The 26838-nt window shown below is 39.5% G+C and overlaps 1 protein-coding gene across 1 annotated transcript in view; it reads left to right on the forward strand.

Moving 5' to 3' along the window:
• The window catches only part of LOC144792179 (receptor-type tyrosine-protein phosphatase eta-like), a 67443-nt gene extending 42080 nt beyond the window's left edge, over positions 1-25363 (forward strand). The window contains exons 6-9 of the mRNA XM_078667079.1: positions 1037-1294; positions 11373-11627; positions 21546-21800; positions 25299-25363. Of these exons, the coding sequence (XP_078523205.1) occupies positions 1037-1294; positions 11373-11627; positions 21546-21800; positions 25299-25363 (833 nt within the window). The remainder of the gene's footprint in view (positions 1-1036; positions 1295-11372; positions 11628-21545; positions 21801-25298) is intronic.
• The last annotated feature ends 1475 nt before the right edge of the window (positions 25364-26838 follow it).

Consider the following 26838-nt stretch of genomic DNA (forward strand, 5'->3'; position numbering starts at 1 on the left):
TTTGCTGTTTTCCCTCCCTATGTGTGCTACGCTCTGCAGCACACTTAGAAAGAGGAAAAAGCCTCAGAGGAATATTTATGTGCAGGAAGGTGCCCCTTCCCGCACAAAAACAATCCTGCCTAGAATGCAGGCATCGTTGCACCATGGTGCAAGGGTGCCTGCGCTGGTGCAAGGCAGCCAATTGTGTGCCAGCGCATTGAGAGGAGAGGAATGCGAATAATCTTTTAAATATGGTGTATTCCTGCCCTCTCCCTTTCAAGCAGCTTAGCAAAGTGTCTTGCTGCGTTTCATTGCATGGAAGTGTGATGAATCTGTCCCTCAGGTTCTTGCTCAAGTGGTGAAGCCTATGGATATCATTTATCATGGTGCACCACACTAAAGTTCACTTTTATCTAATTTTCATACCAAAGATTGCAGGATATTGGTGAAAGCAACCTTTTTACCCTAGAAGCAAGACTCTCTTTGTTACCCAACCCTTAGCAAAGGAGACGGTTCAATAGATAGTTCCCTGCTAGTCCATGTGTCTTCCAGGACATCTGGCCTTGGTCATGACACAACTCATCAAAGTGCATCTCTAGCATCCTAGAAAGGGCTTGGGAGAAATGTGGCACCAATTACTTACATTTAGAAAACTCCCAATTAGTACTGATGTCTCACCCCAATTTGCTAAAAATATCATCAATTGTAAATTCCAACTCTATGTGAGGTATGAATAGCTCCATTTGTACAGTATGTGCCTCACAAGTTAAAAAGGCAAACACTCTTAATTCACATTGTTTGAAAGTTGTAAAAAATGGAATCCAAGAAAATGTTTAGAGTGTCCTTTTGCAACTATTATTTAGGCCCCAGGTCACTTGTTACTTAATCTTGCTGTTTCTTACTCATAGGAGTCCATCCGACCTATCATTTACTATTGCAATTGTTATTTTTGTCTATCTCTTTTTTTTTAATTAAAGTTCAAGACTAAAATAGTCTAATGAGATGTAGCCCACTGTACAAAGTTACATAAAACTGAATGCATGTCTTTTTCTTTCAGTGCCTGTCCTAATAAGCAATCTGACTGTCACCGAGGTCTCCATCAATTCAGTGTCTCTGAGCTGGCCCCAACCAACTGGCAACACAAGTTCCTATTGGGTCGAGGTACCTGATGATCCTTCCAAAAATGTGAACGTGATCAACAACACAGTATCCATTCTGGGCCTGGTTCCTGGAAATTTCTATACATTTTATGTCTCTGCTGTGCTTGCAGATGGGACTTTTCAGACTGAGAAGGCTTCCATTTCTACATACACAGGTCAGTGATCTCCAAGAATAGCCAGGAAGTATTATTCGAAACAATTCTTTTGCAGTAAATAAAAATATGTATCTACGAAAGCTAGTGAAGGTGAGAAGGGTAGCTCGCCCGCAAGATGAACACAGATAGGCAAATACATTTTTAAAAATGAATGTAAAATAGTTAAGATATGTCTATATGATGCCATATTGGAATTTCTTAGTTTTTTAGTTAAGTTCACGTTTATGTCATGTACCACTGTGGACACACTGCAGGAAACTGGCAAATTCCCATCAGCTTATCTATCGCCTACCTGTTGACTCGTGGGTGGTAGAGAGTTTGGTGAGACAGATGGAAAGACTATGGATTCCTGGCATTGAAAAGTCTGACAATATGCATGCCTCTTCTTGATTCAGATGGAGACAGTAGTGTGACATAATGTTGTCACTCACACTACCTGACATTCCAGCCACTGAATACCAGTCATGGGGGCTGACCCAAAATGTGGCTACCAAGTTAGTGGCTGAAAGGGGCTGGCCCATTACCCACTCTCTTTATGCTGTCCTTGTGAGAAATGGTGTTGTTGGTTGTATTTTTTGTTAACCCTCGTCAAGCAACAGCCACAATCCCTGTCAGGGTGAAAGACTAAATTAGCCTGTGGTAGCTTGGCACAAAAGCAGTCAGGCTTAACTTAGAGGCAAATTGGAAATTATTTATGCTGCCCACAAATAGGAATAAATTGAAAACACAACAAAAAAAATCCCACACCAATTTAGAAACATAGAATACATTTTAATAAATTATTTGAAAATAAAACAACAAAAATCAAACCAGTTTAACTATGGTTATGATTTTTTTTAATTTTAGGATAAAATACACACAACATAAAGATCCACCTAGTCACACAATACCAGGACAAAGTTGATAATATGGCCTAACCTCGATGGAGTGCAAGTCAGATACAAAACATGCACTGTGCCAGGTCAGCGCTTACCTTCGGACTTAAAAGAAATTTTAAAGAATATTTTCTGAAAAGGTAAAGTTTAATGGGACACGGCTACAGGTGGTGATCGAGAATGAAGCATAATTGTTGGGGAGACACTGGGTGAAATCCCAGTGAAGATTTCTACATTGAGCCTTAGTCACTTATTTGGAAGCTGAAAATCTCCAGTGGGGCCAGGCTGGAGGCTGTAGCTGATGAGAGTTTCAGGAGGCTGGACAGTGTTTTGGCGAAGGACCACTGAACAGGATTTGCTGTGGGGAAGAACCTAGTGGGAGCTACAGCCAAGTCAGGCCGACAGGTGATGCACCTTGGGCAGATAGACAAGTAGGTTGGCCCCGGTCTTAAGCCGGTTCTCAGAGCAGTTTTTAGCCAAAAGTTTGGGATTTTGGCTACCTGGGAACCTTTATTACTGTACCCAAGGGTCCAAGATTGTAGGAGCACCTCCTGGGGGTTCAGGACTCACTCAGGCTGGGCCAGGTGCAGGTTCAAGATGGTTGGAACATTTTCTGTCTCTAAAGCTGTAACCAAGACGATCAAGAGGCCAGACAATTAGCTTTAGGAGTTACTCTGCGAGTCCTAGGCTTAAGGGATGAAACAGGGATCACATGATGAAACAGGGCTCATGCAGCAGGGCAGGGCAGACCCCTGAGTGTTCAAGGCAGGCCCCAGACAGCAAGGTAGTTCTTCCAGGTACAGCTCAGCAGTCTTGTGGATTACACAGCAGGCCACAGCAGCAGGCAGTCTTCTGAGGGTACTTCTCCAGGTCCAAAAATGTAACCAAACAGTGGGTCTGGGAGTCCCCTTTTTATACATGGTGACTTTGTTGATGGAGGAGAAGTTTCTAGAAAATTCCATTTGAAGATCTTGAAGTTTCCTGCTTCCCTTATTGCGAGTTGGCTGCATTAACACAGCTGGGTGACAAGTCCTTTGTAGGAGGGCAGAGAACAGCCGATTCCATTGCATGTGGGGCTGTGCCCAGCTCTGCCCTATCCTGTCATATGATGGCCCATTCAGGCATACCTAATCCCTCTACTGTGTGCTAATTGAGAGGAAAAAGCAAGGTCCAACTGACAACTACCCCGGTCATGTAGCCTAGGACAGGCCGCCAGCACGAAATAGTTTAGGTCAGCGAAATGCCAACTTTCTAAAAGTGGCATTTTCAAAATTGTAAATTTAAATCAGATTTACCATTTAAGAGGTTTTTTAATTACAAATCCTCAGACACTAAACATTAAGGGCCCGATTCACAGAACTAACTTAAGACAAAATCCTAAACTTACTACTTTTGGTATTCACAGAAGTTAGGATTTTGTCTTAAGACAAAATTAAGACAGACTTAAGACAGATTTAAGACAAGATTCTGTCTTAAGTCTGTCTTAAGTTTGTCTTAAGACAAACTTAAGACAAAATCCTAACTTCTGTGAATACCAAAAGTAGTAAGTTTAGGATTTTGTCTTAAGTTAGTTCTGTGAATCGGGCCCTAAATGCTTACCTGTTCCCAATCCAAAGTTAGCTGTCATTAAATGCAATAAGGCAACCCAATGAGAGAGGTATGCCTCACAATTGTGAAAAACAAATGTAAGAGTCTGTCACCACCTGAACATATAAAACTTTGAAGCGCACTCCAACATCTTAATGACAATGCACCCTGCCATATAGGCTGGCTAGGACCTATCTTAAGGGTGACTTGTATGCAATAAAAGGGTGGTTTAAGGCTTGGCAAGGGGGTTATATTGGCAAGTTGAATTTGCTGTTTAAAAATGCATCCTGGATGCACCGGTAGCACTGGGAGATGTTATAAGTAGCTACTTAAGTGGGTGGCACAATAAGTTCTGCAGGCCCACTAGTAGCATTTTATTTAGAGGCTAGCTAGTATATATGTATGTATGTATTTTACACTTATAAAGCGCGCTGTAACCCTACGGGCATCCTGGCGCTGAGACACAGTAAAAAGAGGTAAAAATCAGCTGCAAACACTGACCGGCCGGCTGGTTAGACTCTGGGAAAGAGGCAGGTCTTGACTTTCTTTCGGAACAACAGCAGATCATGTATTTGCCTCAATTCCGGGGGGAGGCTATTCCATTAACGGGCAGCCGCGACGCCGAACGCTCATCCTCCCATTGTAGATCTCTTGATCCTCTGAATGATTGTCAGATTAGCTGCCAAAGAACGCAAGCTACGTGCAGGTACGTACCATCCAAACCTAGCCTGAAGCGGTTTGGGTCCAAGTCCGTGAAGCACTCTAAAGGCTATGCACAAGTACTTGAACAATATCCTTTGTCTCACCGGGAGCCAATGCAGCTCGGCGGAAGCCTGAGATGCAGAGGACCCACGTGTTCTCATAAGGACAAGCTTTGCTGCTGCTGCCTGGATACTCTGGAGCCGCGAGATCAAATAACTCAGGGACTCCAGTAGCAGAGCTTTACAGTAATCCAGGCGGCTGAGGACAACACTCCTAACCACTATGCCTCTAACCTGAGGAGGCAATAGTGGTAGAACATTTCGGAGTCTTCTGATGAGCATATAACAGTACCTGACTAGTTTGTTTACATGCGATTCCAGGTCAAGCTTCTCATTGAAGCTAACCCCCAGATTGCGTACCATGCTAACGGGAACCAGAGGTGTGTCTGTAGGGATAGGCCAGAAGTCAGATGGTAAAGCGGTCGGCACTCTGCCCACACCACAGTGCAAAATCTCCATCTTGTCATTATTAAATTGCAGAGCATTGTTTCTCAGCCGTGACACAATTTCACGCCTACACTTCTGGAATAGTATTGAGTAGCATTTGATATGCAGGTCTGCCACTTCCCATTCCTGCATATCGTCCCTGGCCTTACGCCTTTCGAATCCTTGTGATTCTCATCAGAGGCCTGTGCAGAAATCATTTTAAAACAAACTGCATTCTCCTGCTTTAGCTTTTATATTGTTTATTTGGCCTCAGGTGAGCCTGGTAAAAAGTAATTTGTTAAGCACTCTGGGAGATGCAGTGCTTTTCATTTTCATTTTGCAACCCTCCGGTGAGTATGGATGCTGCACCTGATACCGGGACCAATTCATCGCCCTCCAGTGGGCTTTAGAATGAGACTCTGCATGCCTGCGATAATGAGCCTGCAATGCCCGTTCAAGAAGCAAGGAATTTACTCTTGCGGGTCTGGCGTTTTTTTCCCTGGCGGTGCGTCATCCCACGCAGCCTGGAACTGCTGCTTATGTATTCTCCAAAAGGTTTCCCAAGATTCAGGACCGCACACTACGACAGGTAAGCTTCCACTTTCTTAATTCAAAAGACCTGCAGTTTCCCATTCCTACATATCGTCCCTGGCCTTACGCAATTCGAATCCTTGTGATTCTCATCAGAGGACCGTGCTGGGAGGTAGAGATACAAAGAGCTCACAGATTCCCATTTAAAGTAAAAATGCAAGCAGGGCGGGAAGAGTCCAAATCTAGGGCCATGTTGATTTTTTTGGGTAACTTTTTGGCACGAGAGGCTCTTTAAGACCTACGAAATGGCAGGCAAAAGATCAGGATTTCTTTGTGAGACCAGACTACTGTAATGCCACAGTAGAAAAAAATGGTGGTTGCGCCAACTGTTAGCTCCACTTCAAACTAAGGCGTCACAGGCTTTTTTGTTAAACCCAGGGAAGCTGAAGGTTGCGGTGAGGGAAAATTTGTATTTTTTTGCCACAGAAGCTGATGCTAAAGAATGTTTAGGAAATATGCCCTCAATCTGTGGTGAGTGATGAAGATTTGGGAGGAGGAGTGGGGGATGTAGATTAGCTTAAATGAATTCAGAAAATATTGTTAATATAAGAGGAAGGCGGCATTGAGGGATGCACACCATCACACAGGATAGGATAGGTTCTAAAGCCATGCAAGAGTGGCAGTGGAAGGGAGCGAAGGGTGGTTTGGCGAGGGGAGAGGAGGCACGGGTAAGTCATGTGGGTTTTTAAGGAAGATCGAGGTAGCACACAGAATGTAAGCATTGTTAAGCAGGATGAAGAAAGCAGTGAACGTATAGACGCAATACATTATTGAGAAAAAAGGAGAAAGAATAATAAATGAGGCGAGGAATAGTAGAGAAGATTGAGGAAAAGTAATCCATAAGGACAGAAAGGAAAAGGCAGAACCAATTAGATAAATTGCGTATAAGCTCGATAAATATGTGTTGGCTAAATTTATAGACAATAATAACTAGAACGGCCCTAGTGTTAATGGCAATGATGGCTTACATACTTTGTACAGCAAAACAGACAAGATGATGGATGCAATGTTGCACAATGGCAAAACATTCACCCCCAGTCACAGATCTGGGTTTAATCCATCGTTATTTTGCTCACCAAGCCACCCCAGTTCAGACATGGCCATATGCAAATCAGTCTTGACCCTGTGCCTCATGGGAACAGTTCAGCCCGAACTGCCAAGCCATTTCTTTCCTGGACCCAAATCAAGCATCCTAGGACCGGTTTCTGGCTATCAGCCGTCTTCAGCCAGGATAGCTTGACTCCAGTGGCGTAGTGAGCACGGGACCCACGTCTGGGCATACCCTTCCCACATAGGGTGAACTGCAAAATGCACAAGATGATGGACGGAATGTTACACAATGGCAAAACATTCACCCCCTGTCACAGATCCGGGTTTATACCATTGTTATTTTGCTCACCAAGCCACCCCAGTTCAGACATGGCCATATGCAAATCAGTCTTGACCCTGTGCCTCATGGGAACAGTCCAGCCCGAACTGCCAAGCCATGTCTTCTCTAGAACGGAATCAAGCACCCTAGGACCGGTTTCCGGCGATCAGCCGTCTTCAGCCAGGGTAGCTTGACTCCAGTGGCTTAGTGAGCACCAGATAGCCTCTATGAGGGAGGAGGGAGAGAGGAGGCATGGGGAAATCATGGGGGGGTTTAAGGAATATAGAGGTAGCACACAGAATTTAAGCATTGTTAAGCAGAATGAAGAAAGCAGTAAAAATATAGACGTATAGATTATTGAGAAAAAAGGGGGAAAGAGAAATAATAATACACGAGGCACGGAATAGTAGAGAAGATGGAAGAAAAGTAATCGCTAATGGCAGAAAGGAGAATGCAAAATCAATTAGATACATTTTGTATTAGCTCGATAAATATATGTGGCCTAAATGATAGACAAAAAAGATCTAGAATGGCCCTGGTGTTAAAGGCAGTGATGGGTTACATAATTTGCATTCAAGAGACGCATATATCTTATGAGAAGAGAGAGTTGCTAAAGGAATTATGACTAAATGTGCTGGCAAGTCATTGACAGAATGTGACTTCAAGAGGGGTTGTGATTCTTGTGAAAAGCTATCTCTCTGTTGTACCCCGATGGATGGTAGATGATAGAGGTCGATTAGTAATTTTAAAATACAGAATAGGCACAATATAGTTTACTTTATGCTCAATGTTTGGGGCTAATTTCATTGAGGCAATTACCTTTGATGAATTAAACACAGAGTTGGCCACTTTGCCTACCCTATTGATGAAATGTGGGGACCTTAATATTCATTTAGATGTAAATCAATTGCACTTTAAAGAAAGTATATATCAGTGAAAACTGAAGGTGTACAGGGCCTTAGAACAATTAGTGGAAAATCATGACTTGGTAGGTATATGGGACAAACGTAAGGCGCCAAACCCAGGATTTACTTTTTATTCACACAAGACGATTTGCCTGGACTATTTCTTTATGACTGCTAAGGAAGTTAACAAAGTGACAATTGAGATTTCCCCCTGAGTTATATCGTATCATAATCCTGTAACTCTTATGGTACCTGTAGGGGATATGGGTAGACCAGGGGGACATACACCTTTGATAGGAAGCAACTAGCAGACCCACCATATGTAGGCCAAATGAGAACTTGGCTGCAAGAATTCTTGGAGATTAATAGGGGTACAGCCTCCTCAAGAATAGTCTGGGAAACTTTAAAAGATGAGATTTGGGGAGAAACTCTCAGCTTTAATGTATATCTACAGAGGGCGAGGTTGCAGGAAATACAAGAGATGTGCAATAGTGTGGCAGATGCTGAAGAGAATTTGGTTAAAAAAAAGAAATAGACAGAACTTTCCAAATATTCAGCAGGACATAGCAAAAAAGAAAGCAAGAATTAATCAATATTTTAGCTAAAAAGTTGGATAGACATATCATACCTACAAAACACAATGTTATGAGTATGGTGAAGCTACAGGTAGACGATTAGATAAGCGTATTAGTGTTAAGTAATTTAGCTAGTACGTTAGTTTCCGAAGGAGAACTGCTCGAAGAAGAGTTTTTATCATCAACCTCATAAGAATACCCCTTTAGCTTTATAATTGCTGAACACAAAGTTTTGGATGTAATTTGAGTTTTAGGAAATCCAGCCTCAAATGTCACAGCGTTATATGTAAATGTGTCCGTCACTAATGTAATACCTGGCAACCTGTACACACTCAAAGTCTCTGTTGTGGGTGGAAATGGTGGACTGGGAAACAGCAGTCTAATTTCGGAATTCACAGGTGAGAGTTTACTATATAAAATAGGTATAACTTTGATAGATGTGCTATTATTGCATGTAATAATACTTTTCTAATGTTTACAAAATGCAGGTTTTAGTTGCCTGCATACCTGCAACTGCTGGATAAATTCACCTTTAGCAAGAAGGGACAAAGCCATCTCTCCTTATCAAAACTGGAGAATAAAGATGTGCTATATGTTTGCTTCTTTGACGTTTTCAAGACTTGAAGTTGATCCACTGGAACACCAGATTAATTTACATTAGCAATAGATTTTCAGGAGTAATCAAAAGAATAAAGTTTAAACATGAGCAATGTGTAATATATGGAAAGTTTTACATGAAAAATGTGAATAAATGTTAAATTAAAAGACATCTTTTATGGTTTTGAAAATGTATGTATCATTCAATTATATCAAGAGACATGTTATCTATGACTCTTTCCTGGAAACAGAAAGGATACCTATCATTCATGGAGAGCATATTCATTACTTTCTCAAGCTTAGAATCTAGCTAGCTAGTTAAGTCAATTACAACAAATGTCTGAGAAGCAGGAATATTTGCTGGATTTCAAACAAATGCATACACACCTTCCCTGCTAGCATATTTACACACAATCAGATCATCCACATTTGGAATCTTCATTTGCCTAAATGTGCCCCTCACCAATTTTGAATTGTCTACTTTTAAAAAGATTTTTTGTCCAAATGCTTTGAGTTTTGAGGGGCTTGTTTTTAGTTAGTTAGTTTCTGCAGGAGAACTGTTCGAAGATTAGTTTTTATCATCAACCTCATGAGAATACCCCTTTAGCTTTAAAGTTGCTGAAAATAAAGTCGTGGCTGTAATTTGAGTCTCGGTCCATGCAGTTATTTGAATCAAAACATTCATAGTATTAGATTAGTGCCCATTTCAAATTAGATTGTAAAAAAACTGCTGATTTGTTTCTTCATTATATGTAATGGTCAACTCAGGATACTGCTGGAAATGAAAGTATGTATTCTTGTAATTACACAGTATGACAAAATATTTCTGTGACACCGTTTTTTAAATGCAGAAATGCATTTGCAGTATTTATGTTTGCATGGTTGCAGTAGTTTCCTTACTTCTTTTTGAATGAAAATACGTGTTGCAAACTGTCTTCAGGGAAATGAATGAACAAGAACATTCATATATCTCCAACTTAAGAAAGAAAAGCAATCACTGATAATCTTCCATAAAATAACACATTTACCATTTCTACCTAAACTACTAAAAGGTGCTTTCACAACAAGTGATCAGAAATATTTAAAATCAAATCAATCCAGTTTGGATGACATAATTATTATACCAGTCAACTAGTGAAAACACATACAAGCTATTAATTCACTATTCTTTAGTTTCAGTTGATTGAATGGAAGGCCACACGAAGGGTTTGACCTGGAACTTATATAGTTCTTTAGTAGTATACAAATTAAGAAAATTATGAGAACAGTTCTAGGACTCTGCATGCACTCAATTTTTAACTTCCAGCTTATCAGAATATTAAATCATACATGAAAGTAAAATATATGTGTACTAACAGTTCAATAAAAAATGCTAATATCTGATTTTCTACAAACATTATGGCCCTCATGAGAATGTCGATAGGATAGCCCCCAACCTTAGGTCGGAGGCTTTCCTGACCGACATCCTTGATTTGAATTTCGACTGCCATATTATGATTATGCAGTTCAGAATTCAAACCAGCAGGCCTCTGCAGCTGTCTTCCGATGGGCTTCTGGACCCTGTCAGCTAGTTGGAACTGCCACAATACCCCATGTGGGCAATGTTTCCGCTGACGGGATTATGCAATTTTCCGGCAGGCTTTCCATGGCAAGCTTTCTGACATGAAAGCCTGTCCGAAAGAGACTCTAGCAATCCCGAGTAGGGCCCCCCTTCTTCAGGGGCCTCTGGTTGGGAGCCGTGAAAGGACTTATAGTGCCCCCTTTAAATCCCCCCACTGTCTGGCAGGCACTATGAGGTGCCTGCCACAATGTGCAGCGATTTACAGTGACTCCCATTTCTCTATGGGGGCTTGTGCTGCTGCCGGTTTTCGACCACCTCGCAATACCCCCTAGGGAATACTGAGCCTGTGACTACACCATGTGCTGCCGCATTGTAATTGTAGTTTCGGACCACCGACTTAAGAGCAGTCAGTTTTGAAACCGTAGGGATGTTGCTCGGAAGAAACTCCTTCCGACATCCTAATCAGTACCAGTATCAGTGTTCAATTTGGGAAACTTTTTCTAGAAACAAAGTTTTTAAGTTACAGTTGCTCACAGTTGGCAGTTGAGAACACGTTTTCATAACTGACGGGATTTTATTGGGAACTCTTTATTGCTCCATTGGGAAATTATATTTTTTAGTCAAAATCTCAATTTTGAATTCCAAAATCAAAGAGACAGGGATATTAGGAAGTATCTCACTCTACTGTGAAATCTCTCATGATGCATATTGTGCAGGTGATAAGTATCTTTTTAAAAAGTGTATGTATTATTATCTGTTATGTAAAATATTTGTGACTATTATGTAACTAATTCTATGAGTGGTACTTCACAATTCATTTTCTCATTTCAGAACCCAATGTAACCAACTATCTAAATGTGGCAGTCGTCACCATCGATTCAATTTCTTTGAGCTGGCTACCACCGACTGGCAACAAAAGCTTCTATTCAGTGCAAGTTTTAGGAAATCCAGCCTCAAATGTCACGGCGTTGTATGAAAATGTGTCCATCCCAAATTTAATACCTGGCAACCTGTACACATTCAAAGTCTCTGCTGTGGGTGGAAATGGTGTACTGGGAAAAAGCAGTCAAATTTTGGAATACACAGGTGAGAATTTACTACATAAAATAGGTATAACTTTCATAGATATGCTAATATTGCATGTAATAATACTATTGTAATGTTTACAAAATGCAGGTGTTAGTTGCCTGCATACCTTTAACTGCTGGGGAAATCTACCATTAGAAAGAAGGGACAAAGCAATCTCTCCTTATCAACACTTGAGAATAAACATTTGCTATGTGTTTCCTTCTTTGATGTTATCAAGACTTGAAGTTGATCCACTGGAACACTTCCAGTTCAAATTCTATATACCAGAGATTTTCAGGCCATACCAAACTGAAGTATGTTCAGCAGGATTCTGTTTAGGCTTTAAATCTAAGATATTAGATATAATTTCATAATAGAATACCTTCTGTGTTTTTAGAAAGTTACTCATTTCTCAGGTACTCTTAAATAGCCATTGTAGCACACTAGATTAATTCATATTAGCAATATATTTTCAGGAGTAATCAAAAGAATAAAGTTTAAACATGAGCAATGTTTCATTTAGGGAGAGTTTTACATGAAAAATGTGAATACATGCTAAATTAAAAAACATCTTTTATGGTTTTGAAAATGAATGTATCATTCAATTATATGCAAAGCTATGTTATCTATGCCTCTTTCCTGGAAACAAACAGGATCCCAATCATTCATGGAGAGCATATTCATTTCTTTCCCAAGCTTAGAATCTAGCTAGTTAAGTCAATTACAACAAATGTCTGAGAAGCAGGAATATTTGCTGGATTTCAAACAAACAAAAGCATACACACCTTCCCTGCTAGCATATTTACACACAATCAGATCATCGATGTTTGCAATCTTCATTTGCCTAAATGTGCTCCTCTCCAATTCTGCAATGTTTACTTTTAAATAGATTTTTTGTCCAAATAATTTGAGTTTTCAGGGGCTTGTTTTTAGTTAGTTAGTTTCTGCAGGAGAACTGTTCGAAGGTTAGTTTTTATCATCAACCTCATAAGAATACCCCTTTAGCTTTAAAGTTGCTGAAAACAGTTGTGGAAGTAATTTGAGTCTCGGTCCATGCATTTATTTGAATCAAAACATTCATAGTATTAGATTAGTGCCCATTTCAAATTAGATTGTAAAAAACTGCTGATTTGTTTCTTCATTATATGTAATGGTCAACTCAGGATACTGCTGGAAATGAAAGTATGTATTCTTGTAATTACACAGTATGACAAAATATTTCTGTGACACCGTTTTTTAAATGCAGAAATGCATTTGCAGTATTTATGTTTGCATAGTTGCAGTAGTTTCCTTACTTCTTTTTGAATGAAAATACGTGTTGCAAACTGTCTTCAGGGAAATGAATGAACAAGAACATTGATATTTCTCCAGCTTAAGAAAGAACAGCAATCACTGATAATCTTCCATAAAATAACACATTTACCATTTCTACCTAAACTGCTAAAAGGTGCTTTCACAAAAAGTGATCAGAAATATTTAAAATCAAATCAATCCAGTTTGGATGACATAATTAATATACCAGTCAACTAGTGAAAACACATACAAGCTATTAATTCACTATTCTATAGTTTCAGTTAGTTGAATGGAAGGCCACACAAAGGGTTTGACCTGGAACCTATATAGTTATTTAGTAGTATACAAATTAAGAAAATTATGTGAGCAGTTCTAGGACCCTGCATGCCCTCCATTTTTAACTTCCAGCTTATCAGAATATTACATCATACATGAAATTAAAATATATGTGTACTGACAGTTCAATAAAAAATGCTAATATCTGATATCTATACTACTATTATAAAGCGAGAACTGGGAACCTTTGAGGCGGGTAAACTCCAGAAGTACACCATCAATCACAACACCCAATACAGCGTTGGAAAGTGGAGGTCCAGGAGATGGACATAGGCTACACATTTGTACAACATATACATTACGAAGGGCAAACAACATTCCAGAGAAAGTAGTTCCTTGTGGACGTTGTTCTCAATGTGGGCGGTAACATTGGCAGAGGGGCATGTCCCATTCACTCGGTTTCAAGCACTCAAGCACACACACAACAACAGATTCTGATAGCACACACACAACACAGCAACCAACACACACACAACACAGCAACCAACAGATTCTGCAAACACACACAAGCACACACACAACATAGCAACTTCAGCAAAAACACTGTTTAATGCACGTCCACTTCAGCACATAAACATTGTTTTTAAAATAGCAATTTCGAAATGATCTTTTTAAAATATGTGCAAAATCGAAAATTCGGAATGATCATTTTTAAAATATGTGCAAAATCGTAAAATCGGCATGTGCAATAAGCTTAGTACTCACTGACTCCACAGGGTTTCGAGGCAACAAAAACAAAGGGGCGCGGCCTCAGCAAGGTTCCGAGGCAAAGGGCGCGGCTTCAGGACGAAAAGCCAATCAAGGTTGGGCAAGCCACACAAGCATCCAATCGCGCAACACTCTTGGCCGTGACACACACAAAACAACCTTGCACAACCAGCCAATCGCGCCACTGCGCCTTCCAGCAAACAACCAATCGCCCCACACACATTACACTAATAACCAATCACGCAAGCACCACACTTGCAGCAAACAACCAATGGCGCCACACACATTACACAAATAACCAATGACGCAAGCAATCACACAAGTAGCACATTCATTGTAAAGACAATTAATAAAAACCTTCAGCATTGGTCCAACACGCACGTGATTCCTAGGAGCATTCTTGCTGTCAGAGCCACTAACACGGGGAAATAACTGAGCAACACATATTGTCACAGGCCACGGAAAAAATTGCATGTACGCTCTTTAAAAAACGATTCCAGAGTCGGACACTGTTATTCAAAGGGGATACACAGGGGGCAGCCAGGGAAACAATCAGGGAGAACAAGCCTCTTTCCCATTTTACAACGAGGCATCATGTATGCTCTGTAAACGCGGGGCAGCCAGGGAAATATTCACGTAGAACAAGCCTCTTCTTACCCATTTTACAAAGAGGCATCATGTACGCTGTTTAAACGTGGGGCGGCCAGGGAAATAATCAGGGACAATTTAACAAGCCTCAATAACATTACACAAGGAGGCATGATGGACGGTAATTAACTGTCTAACGTTCTTGCAGGGACAAGCAAAAACACGAGTTCAAAGCAGTCACAGTCAGAGCATTATTTCTGTGTGGACTTGCAGGTTGTGAGAGAGCACAGAACGAGCCACAATAACGCTCTTGCAAGGCCCTGCACAGGGGGCAGCCAGGGCCTCATTGAGGACGCTTTACAGAACGTGAATGCATGCTAATTGAAAAATAAACTCAAAAATACAAATTACAACAGGGCGGACATGCTTGCAGAGGGAAACAAATAGCCATGCTCTGTCCCCTCGCTGTAATTAGCCAAAAAACAACAACACATTTAAAATATGTACAGCACATCACAGGTTCAACAAGGGGGCAGGCACTCAACCAAAAACATGAACATTTAAATAACACTCATTAATTTTCACATTACAGGCACACTACATTACACATTAAGACAGGGGAAAGACAGGAAAACAAAAACAGGAGGAATTCAATAAGCCTCATTTATATTGAGAAAAGAGGCATGATGTATACTAATTGACGCAGATTACAACTACTTTATGGTTGGGGGCTGGCAGTGAAACAAAAAAAGGAAGATTTACATAACACTCCTTACACTTCTAACAAAAAATACCGCTACATTACACGTTGACACAGGGGGCGGACAAGAACACAAAAAACAGGAGGATTTAAATAAGCAGCATTTACATTACAAAAAGAGGCATGAGGTATAGTAATTGACGGCGCTTTACGCTACTTGATGCTGCTTTGCTAAATGGAAAATATAACCATACTTACTTGATGCTGCCGCATTTACATTACAAAAAGAGGCATAATGTATAGTAATTGACAGCGCTTTACGCTACTTGATGCTGCTTTGCTTTGTGGAAAATATAACCACACTTACCCATGATCACAAACATAACTAAGGATATTTAAAAGGACATTATTTCTTTACAACGCTAACACCCCCTAACAACGTTGCTCAGGCACAAAAGTTTGAGCGTTCTCTCTTTATAATAGTAGTATACATATTGCTTTTCAAAAACACACACCTTTAACAAACTCTACTCTACTCAGAACACCCACTGTACTACTTTTTTTTTTTATTTCCACACTCTTATATAGCGCAAACTACACCTGAATCGGCTACCAGAGAGCTTTACATAGCACCAGTTACGTTACATGAGGACACACCTTCATTTTTTTTAAGGCACGGGGAGATTACGTGATTTGGCCAGAATCACAGATTGTCACACCTCATTCATTACACTTTCAGAACATATCCAAACCACACATAGCCTACTACAAAAAGGTGCACAACATAAACATTCTAGGACAAATATAATATTGCAAAACACAATACAAATTAGCATAAATATCATTACACTTTTTACAAATATTCCAATCACTTTCTTACAATGGTGAAGAGGAAGACACAACTTTCAAGGGCAACATATAAAACACGGGCACAAAGGAATAAGCGCATACAACTAACACAAGAACAGGATCACAACCACTTAACAAACATGGCTGATCCATACACTTCTCAGCTTTCACAGCCAATTCAGCACAACAGTGACCAGCCATCAACATCCACTACTATACCGCATACTTCCACTTTACAAACTTCAACAAGAGAAGCTCAAACACAACTTACACACCAACCTTTACCTATGCTTCCAATAACAGTACATAGCCTCAAATCAGCATCCAACTACAACCCACTTATTGACTACATGAACAATGCAGATGTTATAATTGGAAACATGGACAGTGTCTGTAACAAGTGCTATGCACAGAAATGGAAGGCGGAACCTAAAGGCCTTTGTTGCTTATCAGGAAAGGTCAATATTAATAACATACAAGAACCATCTCCAATCATTAAACAACTACTTAATGGCATTCACCCACTTTCAAATCATTTCTTAACAAACACACGCCGTTACAATACTCTATTCCAAATAACATCCTTTGGTGCAAATGAAGTCAAAGAAGGCAATTTCATGCCTACTTTTAAAATACATGGACAGTTATACCATTTAATTGGCAGCATGCTTCCACAATAAAGATAGTCCCCACAATTTCTACAAATATATTTCCTTTCCGCAATGCAACAAGTTGATGCACGATCACACATGATCCCAAACTTAAACAGATAGCTAATTGAAGAACTACAAACCACATTGCACACTCATAACACGTACATTAGGTCACTTAAATACAACTATGAGATGCATTCACATGATGAAGATTTTAAAATTATCATCCACGCTGATCAACGCCCTCCAAATACACATCCAGGGACATATAATGCACCTACAACTGATGAAGTTGCAGTTCTTTTAGTTAATGAAAACAAAGGCCCACGCGACATTGTCTTACATACACGAGAAGGAATATTACGGAAAGTCTCCGAATTGCATAGATCATATGACCCCTTACAATATCCCATTCTATTCCCGAGAGGTGAAGATGGTTATTGTCTAAACATACCACTAGCAAACTGCGGTAAGAATAAAAATGTTACATGCATGCAATACTATGCCTCTACTCTAATGGTTAGATCCACAACTTTCAATACCTTACATTGGTTTCGAAATCTTTTTAATCAATATTGTTGATATGATGGCAAAAATTATCACCGAAAGTCTCGACTTCATACGCCGCAATCAAACACAACTACGGGCAGAAAACTACATAAACTTAAAAGATGCACTCAATCAAGATCACAACCTTCACACTTCGGATATTAGACAACACGTCATTTTACCCGGTACCTTCACTGGTTTGCCCAGGTACATGCACGAAAAGACACATGATGCAATGACATACCTTAGGCACTATGGGAGACCTGATTTGTTCATCACCTTCACATGCAATCCAGAATGGCCAGAAATTCAAAAAGAATTATATCCTAAACAAAGATCATGCGATAGACATGACATCATTGCACGTGTATTCAATTTAAAAGTGAAAGCACTTGTGAAAATATTAACGCAAAAACATATCTTTGGATATGCCAAAGCTAACGTATTTACCATTGAATGGCAAAAGAGGGGACTGCCACACGCGCACATCCTATTTGCAAATATATCAACAAAGGCTCAGATCAAGCAACTGCTACTATTTATTTATTTTATTTATTTATTTTTTACATTTGTATGGCGCACAGCTACCCAAGAAGGGTTTCCCGGCGCCGTATGGCGCACAGCTACCCAAGAAGGGTTTCCCGGCGCCTGGAAACCCTTGCAAACAAACATACTGAAATTGAAACATATCTCAATGGCAGGTATATTAGTACTTCAGAGGGTGTTTGGCGCATCCTTCAGTTTAACATTCATGAAAGACATCCGACGGTCACACATCTAGCTGTACATCTGCCAAATGGACAAAGAGTCTATTTTAATGAAAAAACAATGAACCGAGTACCAGAAAATCCCACACCTACAACACTTACTGCCTTCTTTAAATTGTGTGCCACAATACTATACCTGGGGAAAACATACTTTTACACGGAGGAAACGTGGAATTGACGTATTAGGTCACCCTGGAGTAAAAAAGGACTCGGCTCTTGGGAGAATGTACACTATTCACCCAAACCAATCTGAGTGCTTCCATTTACGCATTCTTTTATAACATATTTCGGGGACCTACAAGCTTTGAAAGTCTTTTAACCGTTCATGGACAATTAATGCCTACCTACCAAGCTGCATGTAAATCACTTGTACTCATTGAAGACGACCAACATTGGAAACATACTTTAAGTGATGCTGCCCATTCAGATTGCCCAAATCAACTACGCCAATTATTTGTTACTATTCTGATATTCTGTAACCCTTCGGATCCAATGTCTTTATGGGAGGAATACAAAGAACATTTTTGTGAAGATATCCTACACAGAAAACAACAAGAAACACATGATGACTCAATACCATTCACTAATGACATGTTTAACCAAGGACTCATAGAAACAGAAGACTCCCTCTATCAACTAAATGAGAAATCTTTAAAAGATTTCAAATTGCCAGAAAGTTATTGACGATACATAACACTAACAAACACACTCAAATACTACCTTCAAATTATAACATCCATCAATACGTAGAACAACATTTACCAAACTTAGTTCCGGATCAAACTGCTGCATACAACACCATTGTTCAAAGTGTGGAAAGTAAAGAAGGTAAATTCTTCTTCTTAGACGCACCGGGAGGAACAGGGAAAATGTACTTAATAAACCTCATACTAGCTAAAATACGCTCTTCAGGACTATTGGCTCTTGCTGTAGCATCTTCGGGAACAGCTGCTACTTTGCTAACTGGTGGGAAAACTGCACATTCAACGTTTAAATACCTTTAAATGTTTCAGTGGAGAAATAGTCAACGTGCTCTGTACGCAAAAATGGACCCCTAGGAACACTGCTTCAAAGAGTCTCTCTTATCGTGTGGGACGAATGTACTATGACACACCACGCACATATAGACGCCGTTAATAGAACTCTACAAGACATTCGAATAGTTAATACCATAATGGGTGGTGTTACTTTTGTTTTTGCTGGAGACTTCAGACAAACTCTTCCTGTTGTTCCAAGAGGAACACATGCGGACATACTAAAAGCATGCTGAAAAGCATCACAACTCTGGGACTGTGTTCAAACTCTCACATTACGCACTAACATGAGGACACATTTAGGTGGTGGAGATAGTCACTTTGCTGATCTTCTACTACAACTTGGTAATGGTGAAGTACCTACCAATAACAACAATATTAATATTCACAAATTTGGTACACCAGTGTCTACCTTACAGGAACTCATACAACATGTATACCCGGACATAGAGCAGATTGCTACAAGAGACTTCCGCTGGATTTGTTAAAGAGCTATAGTTGCACCCAGAAACTCAAGTGTCAACCAGATCAATGAACGCATAATACTTCAAATACCAGGAGAGACAAAAGTCTATAAATCCATTGATGCAGTATTAGAAACTGAAGACTTAGGGCCCGATTCACAGAACTAACTTAAGACAAAATCCTAAACTTACTACTTTTGGTATTCACAGAAGTTAGGATTTTGTCTTACGTTTGTCTTAAGACAGACTTAAGACAGACTTAAGACAATATCCTAACTTAAGTCTGTCTTAAGTCTGTCTTAAGACAAACTTAAGACAAAATCCTAACTCCTGTGAATACCAAAAGTAGTAAGTTTAGGATTTTGTCTTAAGTTAGTTCTGTGAATCGGCCCCGCCGTGCATTATCCTCAAGAATTCCTAAACTCACTTAACCCATCCGGACTTCCACCTCATGTACTACAAATGAAAGTTGGGATTCCCATCATCTTATTACGCAACCTACATCCACCTGATCTATGCAATGGGAAACGACTACAAGTTATAAGTCTTTTACCCTATGTCATTAAAGCTACTATTCTCTCTGGCCCTGCCGCGGGACACTTAGCACACATTCCACGCATACCCATGATCCCAAATGATCTACCATTTCAATTTAAACGCTTGCAATTCCCTATTAACATTGCTTTTGCTTCTACTATTAACAAATCTCAAGGACAAACATACAAAGTTATAGGCATTGACTTACGAGAAGACTGTTTCACTCATGGGCAGTTATATGTTGCTCTTTCAAGGTCTGGAAATTTGAAAAAACTATTTATTCTACGTCCACAATCAAATGAAGCCAAAATTGTTGTGTACCGAGAAATATTAAAAGCTTTATAATACTTTTTCACACATTACTTTTCTCCCCCGGACGACGTCGAGACGGGCTGCTAGTTCTACATATTTTGCAATAAAGAATAATTGTCTGTCAATTGAACATTTCAACTGTACTTAAACATTATGGCCCTCATTAGAATGTCGGTAGGATAGCCCCCAACCTTAGGTCGGAGGCTTTCTGACCGACAATCTTGATTTGAATTTCGACTGCCATATTATGATTATGGAGTTCAGAATTCAAACCAGCAGGCCTCTGCGGCTGTCTTCCGATGGGCTTCTGGACCCTGTCAGCCAGTTGAAACTGCCACAATAACCCCATGCGGACAATTTTTCCGCTGACGGGATTATGCAATTTTCCGGCTGGTTTCCATGGCAATCTTTCTGACATGAAAGCCTGTCCGAAAGAGACTCTAGCAATCCAGAGTAGGGCCTCCCTTCTTCAGGGGCCTCTGGTTGGGAGCCGTGGAAGGACTATACTGCCCCCCTCTAAATCCCCCCACCTTCTGGCAGGCACTATGAGGTGCCTGCCACAATGTGCAGCGATTTACAGTGACTCCCATTTCTCTTTGAGGGCTTGTGCTGCGGCCGGTTTCCGACCGCCTCACAATACCCCCTAGGGAATACTGAGCCTGTGACTACACCATGTGCTGCCGCATTGTAATTGTAGTTTCGGACCGCCGACTCAAGAGAGGTCAGTCTCAAAACCGCAGGGATGTTGGTCGGAAGAAACTTCTTCCGACATCCTAATCAGTCCCAGTATCAGTGTTCAATGTGGGAAACTTTTTCTAAAAACAATGTTATTAAGTTACAGTTGCTCACAGTTGGCAGTCGAGAACACGTTTTCATAACTGAAGGGATTTTATTGGAAACTTTTAATTGCTCCATTGGGAAATTATATTTTTTAGTCAAAATCTCAATTTTGAATTCCAAAATCAAAGAGACAGGGGTTTTAGGAAGTATCTCACTCTACTGTGAAATATGTCATGATGCATATTGTGAAGGTGACAAGTATCTTTTTAAAAAGAGTATGTATTATTATCTGTTATGTAAAATACTTGTGACAATTATGTAACTAATTCTATGAGTGGTACTTCAAAATTCATTTTCTCATTTCAGAACCCAATGTAACCAACTATCTAAATGTGGCAGTCGTCACCATTGATTCAATTTCTTTGAGCTGGCTACCACCGACTGGCAACAAAAGCTTCTATTCAGTGCAAGTTTTAGGAAATCCAGCCTCAAATGTCACAGCGTTGTATGAAAATGTGTCTATCCCAAATTTAATACCTAGCAACCTGTACACATTCAAAGTCTCTGCTGTGGGTGGAAATGGTGTACTGGGAAAAAGCTGTCTAATTTGGGAATACACAGGTGAGAGTTTACTATATAAAATAGGTATAACTTTGATAGATATGCTATTATGCATGTAATAATACTATTCTAATGTTTTCAAAATGCAGGTGTTAGTTGCCTGCATACCTTTAACTGCTGGGGAAATCTACCTTTAGAAAGAAGGGACAAAGCCATCTCTCCTTATCAACACTTTAGAATAAACATTTGCTATGTGTTTGCTTCTTTGAGGTTTTCAAGACTTGAAGTCGATCCACTGGAACACTTCCAGTTCAAATTCTTTATAATAGAGATTTTCAGGTCATACCAAACCGAAGTTTTTTTAGCAGGATTCTGTTTAGGCTTGAAATTTAAGATATTAGATATAATTTCATAATATAATATCTTCTGTGGTATTAGAAAGTTACTAATTTCTCAGGTACTCGTAAATAGCCATTGTAGCACACCAGATTAACTTATATTAGCAATATATTTTCAGGAGTAATCAAAAGAATAACGTTTAAACATGAGCAATGTTTAATTTAGCGAGAGTTTTACATGAAAAATGTGAATAAATGCTGAATTAAAAAACATCTTTTATGGTTTTCAAAATGTATGTATTGTTCAATTATATGCAGAGATATGTTATCTATGCCTCTTTCCTGGAAATAAAAAGGATCCCAATCATTCATGGAGAGCATATTCATTACTTTCCCAACCTTAGAATCTAGCTAGTTAAGTCAATTACAACAAATGTCTGAGACGCAGGAATATTTGCTGGATTTCAAACAAACAAATGCATACACACGTTCCCTGCTAGCATATTTACACACAATCAGATCATCGATGTTTGCAATCTTCATTTGCCTAAATGTGCTCCTCTCCAATTTTGGAATGTTTACTTTTAAATAGATTTTTTGTCCAAATAATTTGAGTTTTGAGGGGCTTGTTTTTAGTTAGTTAGTTTATGCAGGAGAACTGTTCGAAGGTTAGTTTTTATCATCAACCTCATAAGAATACCCCTTTAGCTTTAAAGTTGCTGAAAACAGTTGTGGAAGTAATTTGAGTCTCGGTCCATGCATTTATTTGAATCAAAACATTCATAGTATTAGATTAGTGCCCATTTCAAATTAGATTGTAAAAAACTGCTGATTTGTTTCTTCATTATATGTAATGGTCAACTCAGGATACTGCTGGAAATGAAAGTATGTATTCTTGTAATTACACAGTATGACAAAATATTTCTGTGACACCGTTTTTTAAATGCAGAAATGCATTTGCAGTATTTATGTTTGCATAGTTATAGTAGTTTCTTTACTTCTTTTTGAATGAAAATACGTGTTGCAAACTGTCTTCAGGGAAATGAATGAACAAGAACATTGATATTTCTCCAGCTTAAGAAAGAACAGCAATCACTGATAATCTTCCATAAAATAACACATTTACCATTTCTACCTAAACTGCTAAAAGGTGCTTTCACAAAAAGTGATCAGAAATATTTAAAATCAAATCAATCCAGTTTGGATGACATAATGAATATACCAGTCAACTAGTGAAAACACATACAAGCTATTAATTCACTATTCTATAGTTTCAGTTAGTTGAATGGAAGGCCACACAAAGGGTTTGACCTGGAACCTATATAGTTATTTAGTAGTATACAAATTAAGAAAATTATGTAAGCAGTTCTAGGACCCTGCATGCCCTCCATTTTTAACTTCCAGCTTATCAGAATATTACATCATACATGAAATTAAAATATATGTGTACTGACAGTTCAATAAAAAATGCTAATATCTGATATCTATACTACTATTATAAAGCGAGAACTGGGAACCTTTGAGGCGGGTAAACTCCAGAAGTACACCATCAATCACAACACCCAATACAGCGTTGGAAAGTGGAGGTCCAGGAGATGGACATAGGCTACACATTTGTACAACATATACATTACGAAGGGCAAACAACATTCCAGAGAAAGTAGTTCCTTGTGGACGTTGTTCTCGATGTGGGCGGTAACATTGGCAGAGGGTCATGTCCCATTCACTCGGTTTCAAGCACTCAAGCACACACACAACAACAGATTCTGATAGCACACACACAACACAGCAACCAACACACACACAACACAGCAACCAACAGATTCTGCAAACACACACAAGCACACACACAACATAGCAACTTCAGAAAAAACACTGTTTAATGCACGTCCACTTCAGCACATAAACATTGTTTTTAAAATAGCAATTTCGAAATGATCTTTTTAAAATATGTGCAAAATCAAAAATTCGGAATGATCATTTTTAAAATATGTGCAAAATCGTAAAATCGGCATGTGCAATAAGCTTAGTACTCACTGACTCCACAGGGTTTCGAGGCAACAAAAACAAAGGGGCGCGGCCTTAGCAAGGTTCCGAGGCAAAGGGCGCGGCTTCAGGACGAAAAGCCAATCAAGGTTGGGCAAGCCACACAAGCATCCAATCGCGCAACACTCTTGGCCGTGACACACACAAAACAACCTTGCACAACCAGCCAATCGCGCCACTGCGCCTTCCAGCAAACAACCAATCGCCCCACACACATTACACTAATAACCAATCACGCAAGCACCACACTTGCAGCAAACAACCAATGGCGCCACACACATTACACAAATAACCAATGACGCAAGCAATCACACAAGTAGCACATTCATTGTAAAGACAATTAATAAAAACCTTCAGCATTGGTCCAACACGCACGTGATTCCTAGGAGCATTCTTGCTGTCAGAGCCACTAACACGGGGAAACAACTGAGCAACACATATTGTCACAGGCCATGGAAAAAATTGCATGTACGCTCTTTAAAAAACGATTCCAGAGTCGGACACTGTTATTCAAAGGGGATACACAGGGGGCGGCCAGGGAAACAATCAGGGAGAACAAGCCTCTTTCCCATTTTACAACGAGAAATCATGTATGCTCTGTAAACGCGGGGCGGCCAGGGAAATATTCACGTAGAACAAGCCTCTTCTTACCCATTTTACAAAGAGGCATCATGTACGCTGTTTAAACGTGGGGCGGCCAGGGAAATAATCAGGGACAATTTAACAAGCCTCAATAACATTACACAAGGAGGCATGATGGACGGTAATTAACTGTCTAACGTTCTTGCAGGGACAAGCAAAAACACGAGTTCAAAGCAGTCACAGTCAGAGCATTATTTCTGTGTGGACTTGCAGGTTGTGAGAGAGCACAGAACGAGCCACAATAACGCTCTTGCAAGGCCCTGCACAGGGGGCAGCCAGGGCCTCATTGAGGACGCTTTACAGAACGTGAATGCATGCTAATTGAAAAATAAACTCAAAAATACAAATTACAACAGGGCGGACATGCTTGCAGAGGGAAACAAATAGCCATGCTCTGTCCCCTCGCTGTAATTAGCCAAAAAACAACAACACATTTAAAATATGTACAACACATCACAGGTTCAACAAGGGGGCAGGCACTCAACCAAAAACATAAACATTTAAATAACACTCATTAATTTTCACATTACAGGCACACTACATTACACATTAAGACAGGGGAAAGACAGGAAAACAAAAACAGGAGGAATTCAATAAGCCTCATTTATATTGAGAAAAGAGGCATGATGTATACTAATTGACGCAGATTACAGCTACTTTATTTCATCGATGTTTGCAATCTTCATTTGCCTAAATGTGCTCCTCTCCAATTTTGGAATGTTTACTTTTAAATAGATTTTTTGTCCAAATAATTTGAGTTTTGAGGGGCTTGTTTTTAGTTAGTTAGTTTCTGCAGGAGAACTGTTCGAAGGTTAGTTTTTATCATCAACCTCATAAGAATACCCCTTTAGCTTTAAAGTTGCTGAAAACAGTTGTGGAAGTAATTTGAGTCTCGGTCCATGCATTTATTTGAATCAAAACATTCATAGTATTAGATTAGTGCCCATTTCAAATTAGATTGTAAAAAACTGCTGATTTGTTTCTTCATTATATGTAATGGTCAACTCAGGATACTGCTGGAAATGAAAGTATGTATTCTTGTAATTACACAGTATGACAAAATATTTCTGTGACACCGTTTTTTAAATGCAGAAATGCATTTGCAGTATTTATGTTTGCATAGTTATAGTAGTTTCTTTACTTCTTTTTGAATGAAAATACGTGTTGCAAACTGTCTTCAGGGAAATGAATGAACAAGAACATTGATATTTCTCCAGCTTAAGAAAGAACAGCAATCACTGATAATCTTCCATAAAATAACACATTTACCATTTCTACCTAAACTGCTAAAAGGTGCTTTCACAAAAAGTGATCAGAAATATTTAAAATCAAATCAATCCAGTTTGGATGACATAATGAATATACCAGTCAACTAGTGAAAACACATACAAGCTATTAATTCACTATTCTATAGTTTCAGTTAGTTGAATGGAAGGCCACACAAAGGGTTTGACCTGGAACCTATATAGTTATTTAGTAGTAAACAAATTAAGAAAATTATGTAAGCAGTTCTAGGACCCTGCATGCCCTCCATTTTTAACTTCCAGCTTATCAGAATATTACATCATACATGAAATTAAAATATATGTGTACTGACAGTTCAATAAAAAATGCTAATATCTGATATCTATACTACTATTATAAAGCGAGAACTGGGAACCTTTGAGGCGGGTAAACTCCAGAAGTACACCATCAATCACAACACCCAATACAGCGTTGGAAAGTGGAGGTCCAGGAGATGGACATAGGCTACACATTTGTACAACATATACATTACGAAGGGCAAACAACATTCCAGAGAAAGTAGTTCCTTGTGGACGTTGTTCTCGATGTGGGCGGTAACATTGGCAGAGGGTCATGTCCCATTCACTCGGTTTCAAGCACTCAAGCACACACACAACAACAGATTCTGATAGCACACACACAACACAGCAACCAACACACACACAACACAGCAACCAACAGATTCTGCAAACACACACAAGCACACACACAACATAGCAACTTCAGAAAAAACACTGTTTAATGCACGTCCACTTCAGCACATAAACATTGTTTTTAAAATAGCAATT

Source organism: Lissotriton helveticus, chromosome 11 (genome assembly GCF_964261635.1).
Source record: "Lissotriton helveticus chromosome 11, aLisHel1.1, whole genome shotgun sequence".
NCBI classification, from domain to species: Eukaryota; Metazoa; Chordata; class Amphibia; order Caudata; family Salamandridae; genus Lissotriton; species Lissotriton helveticus.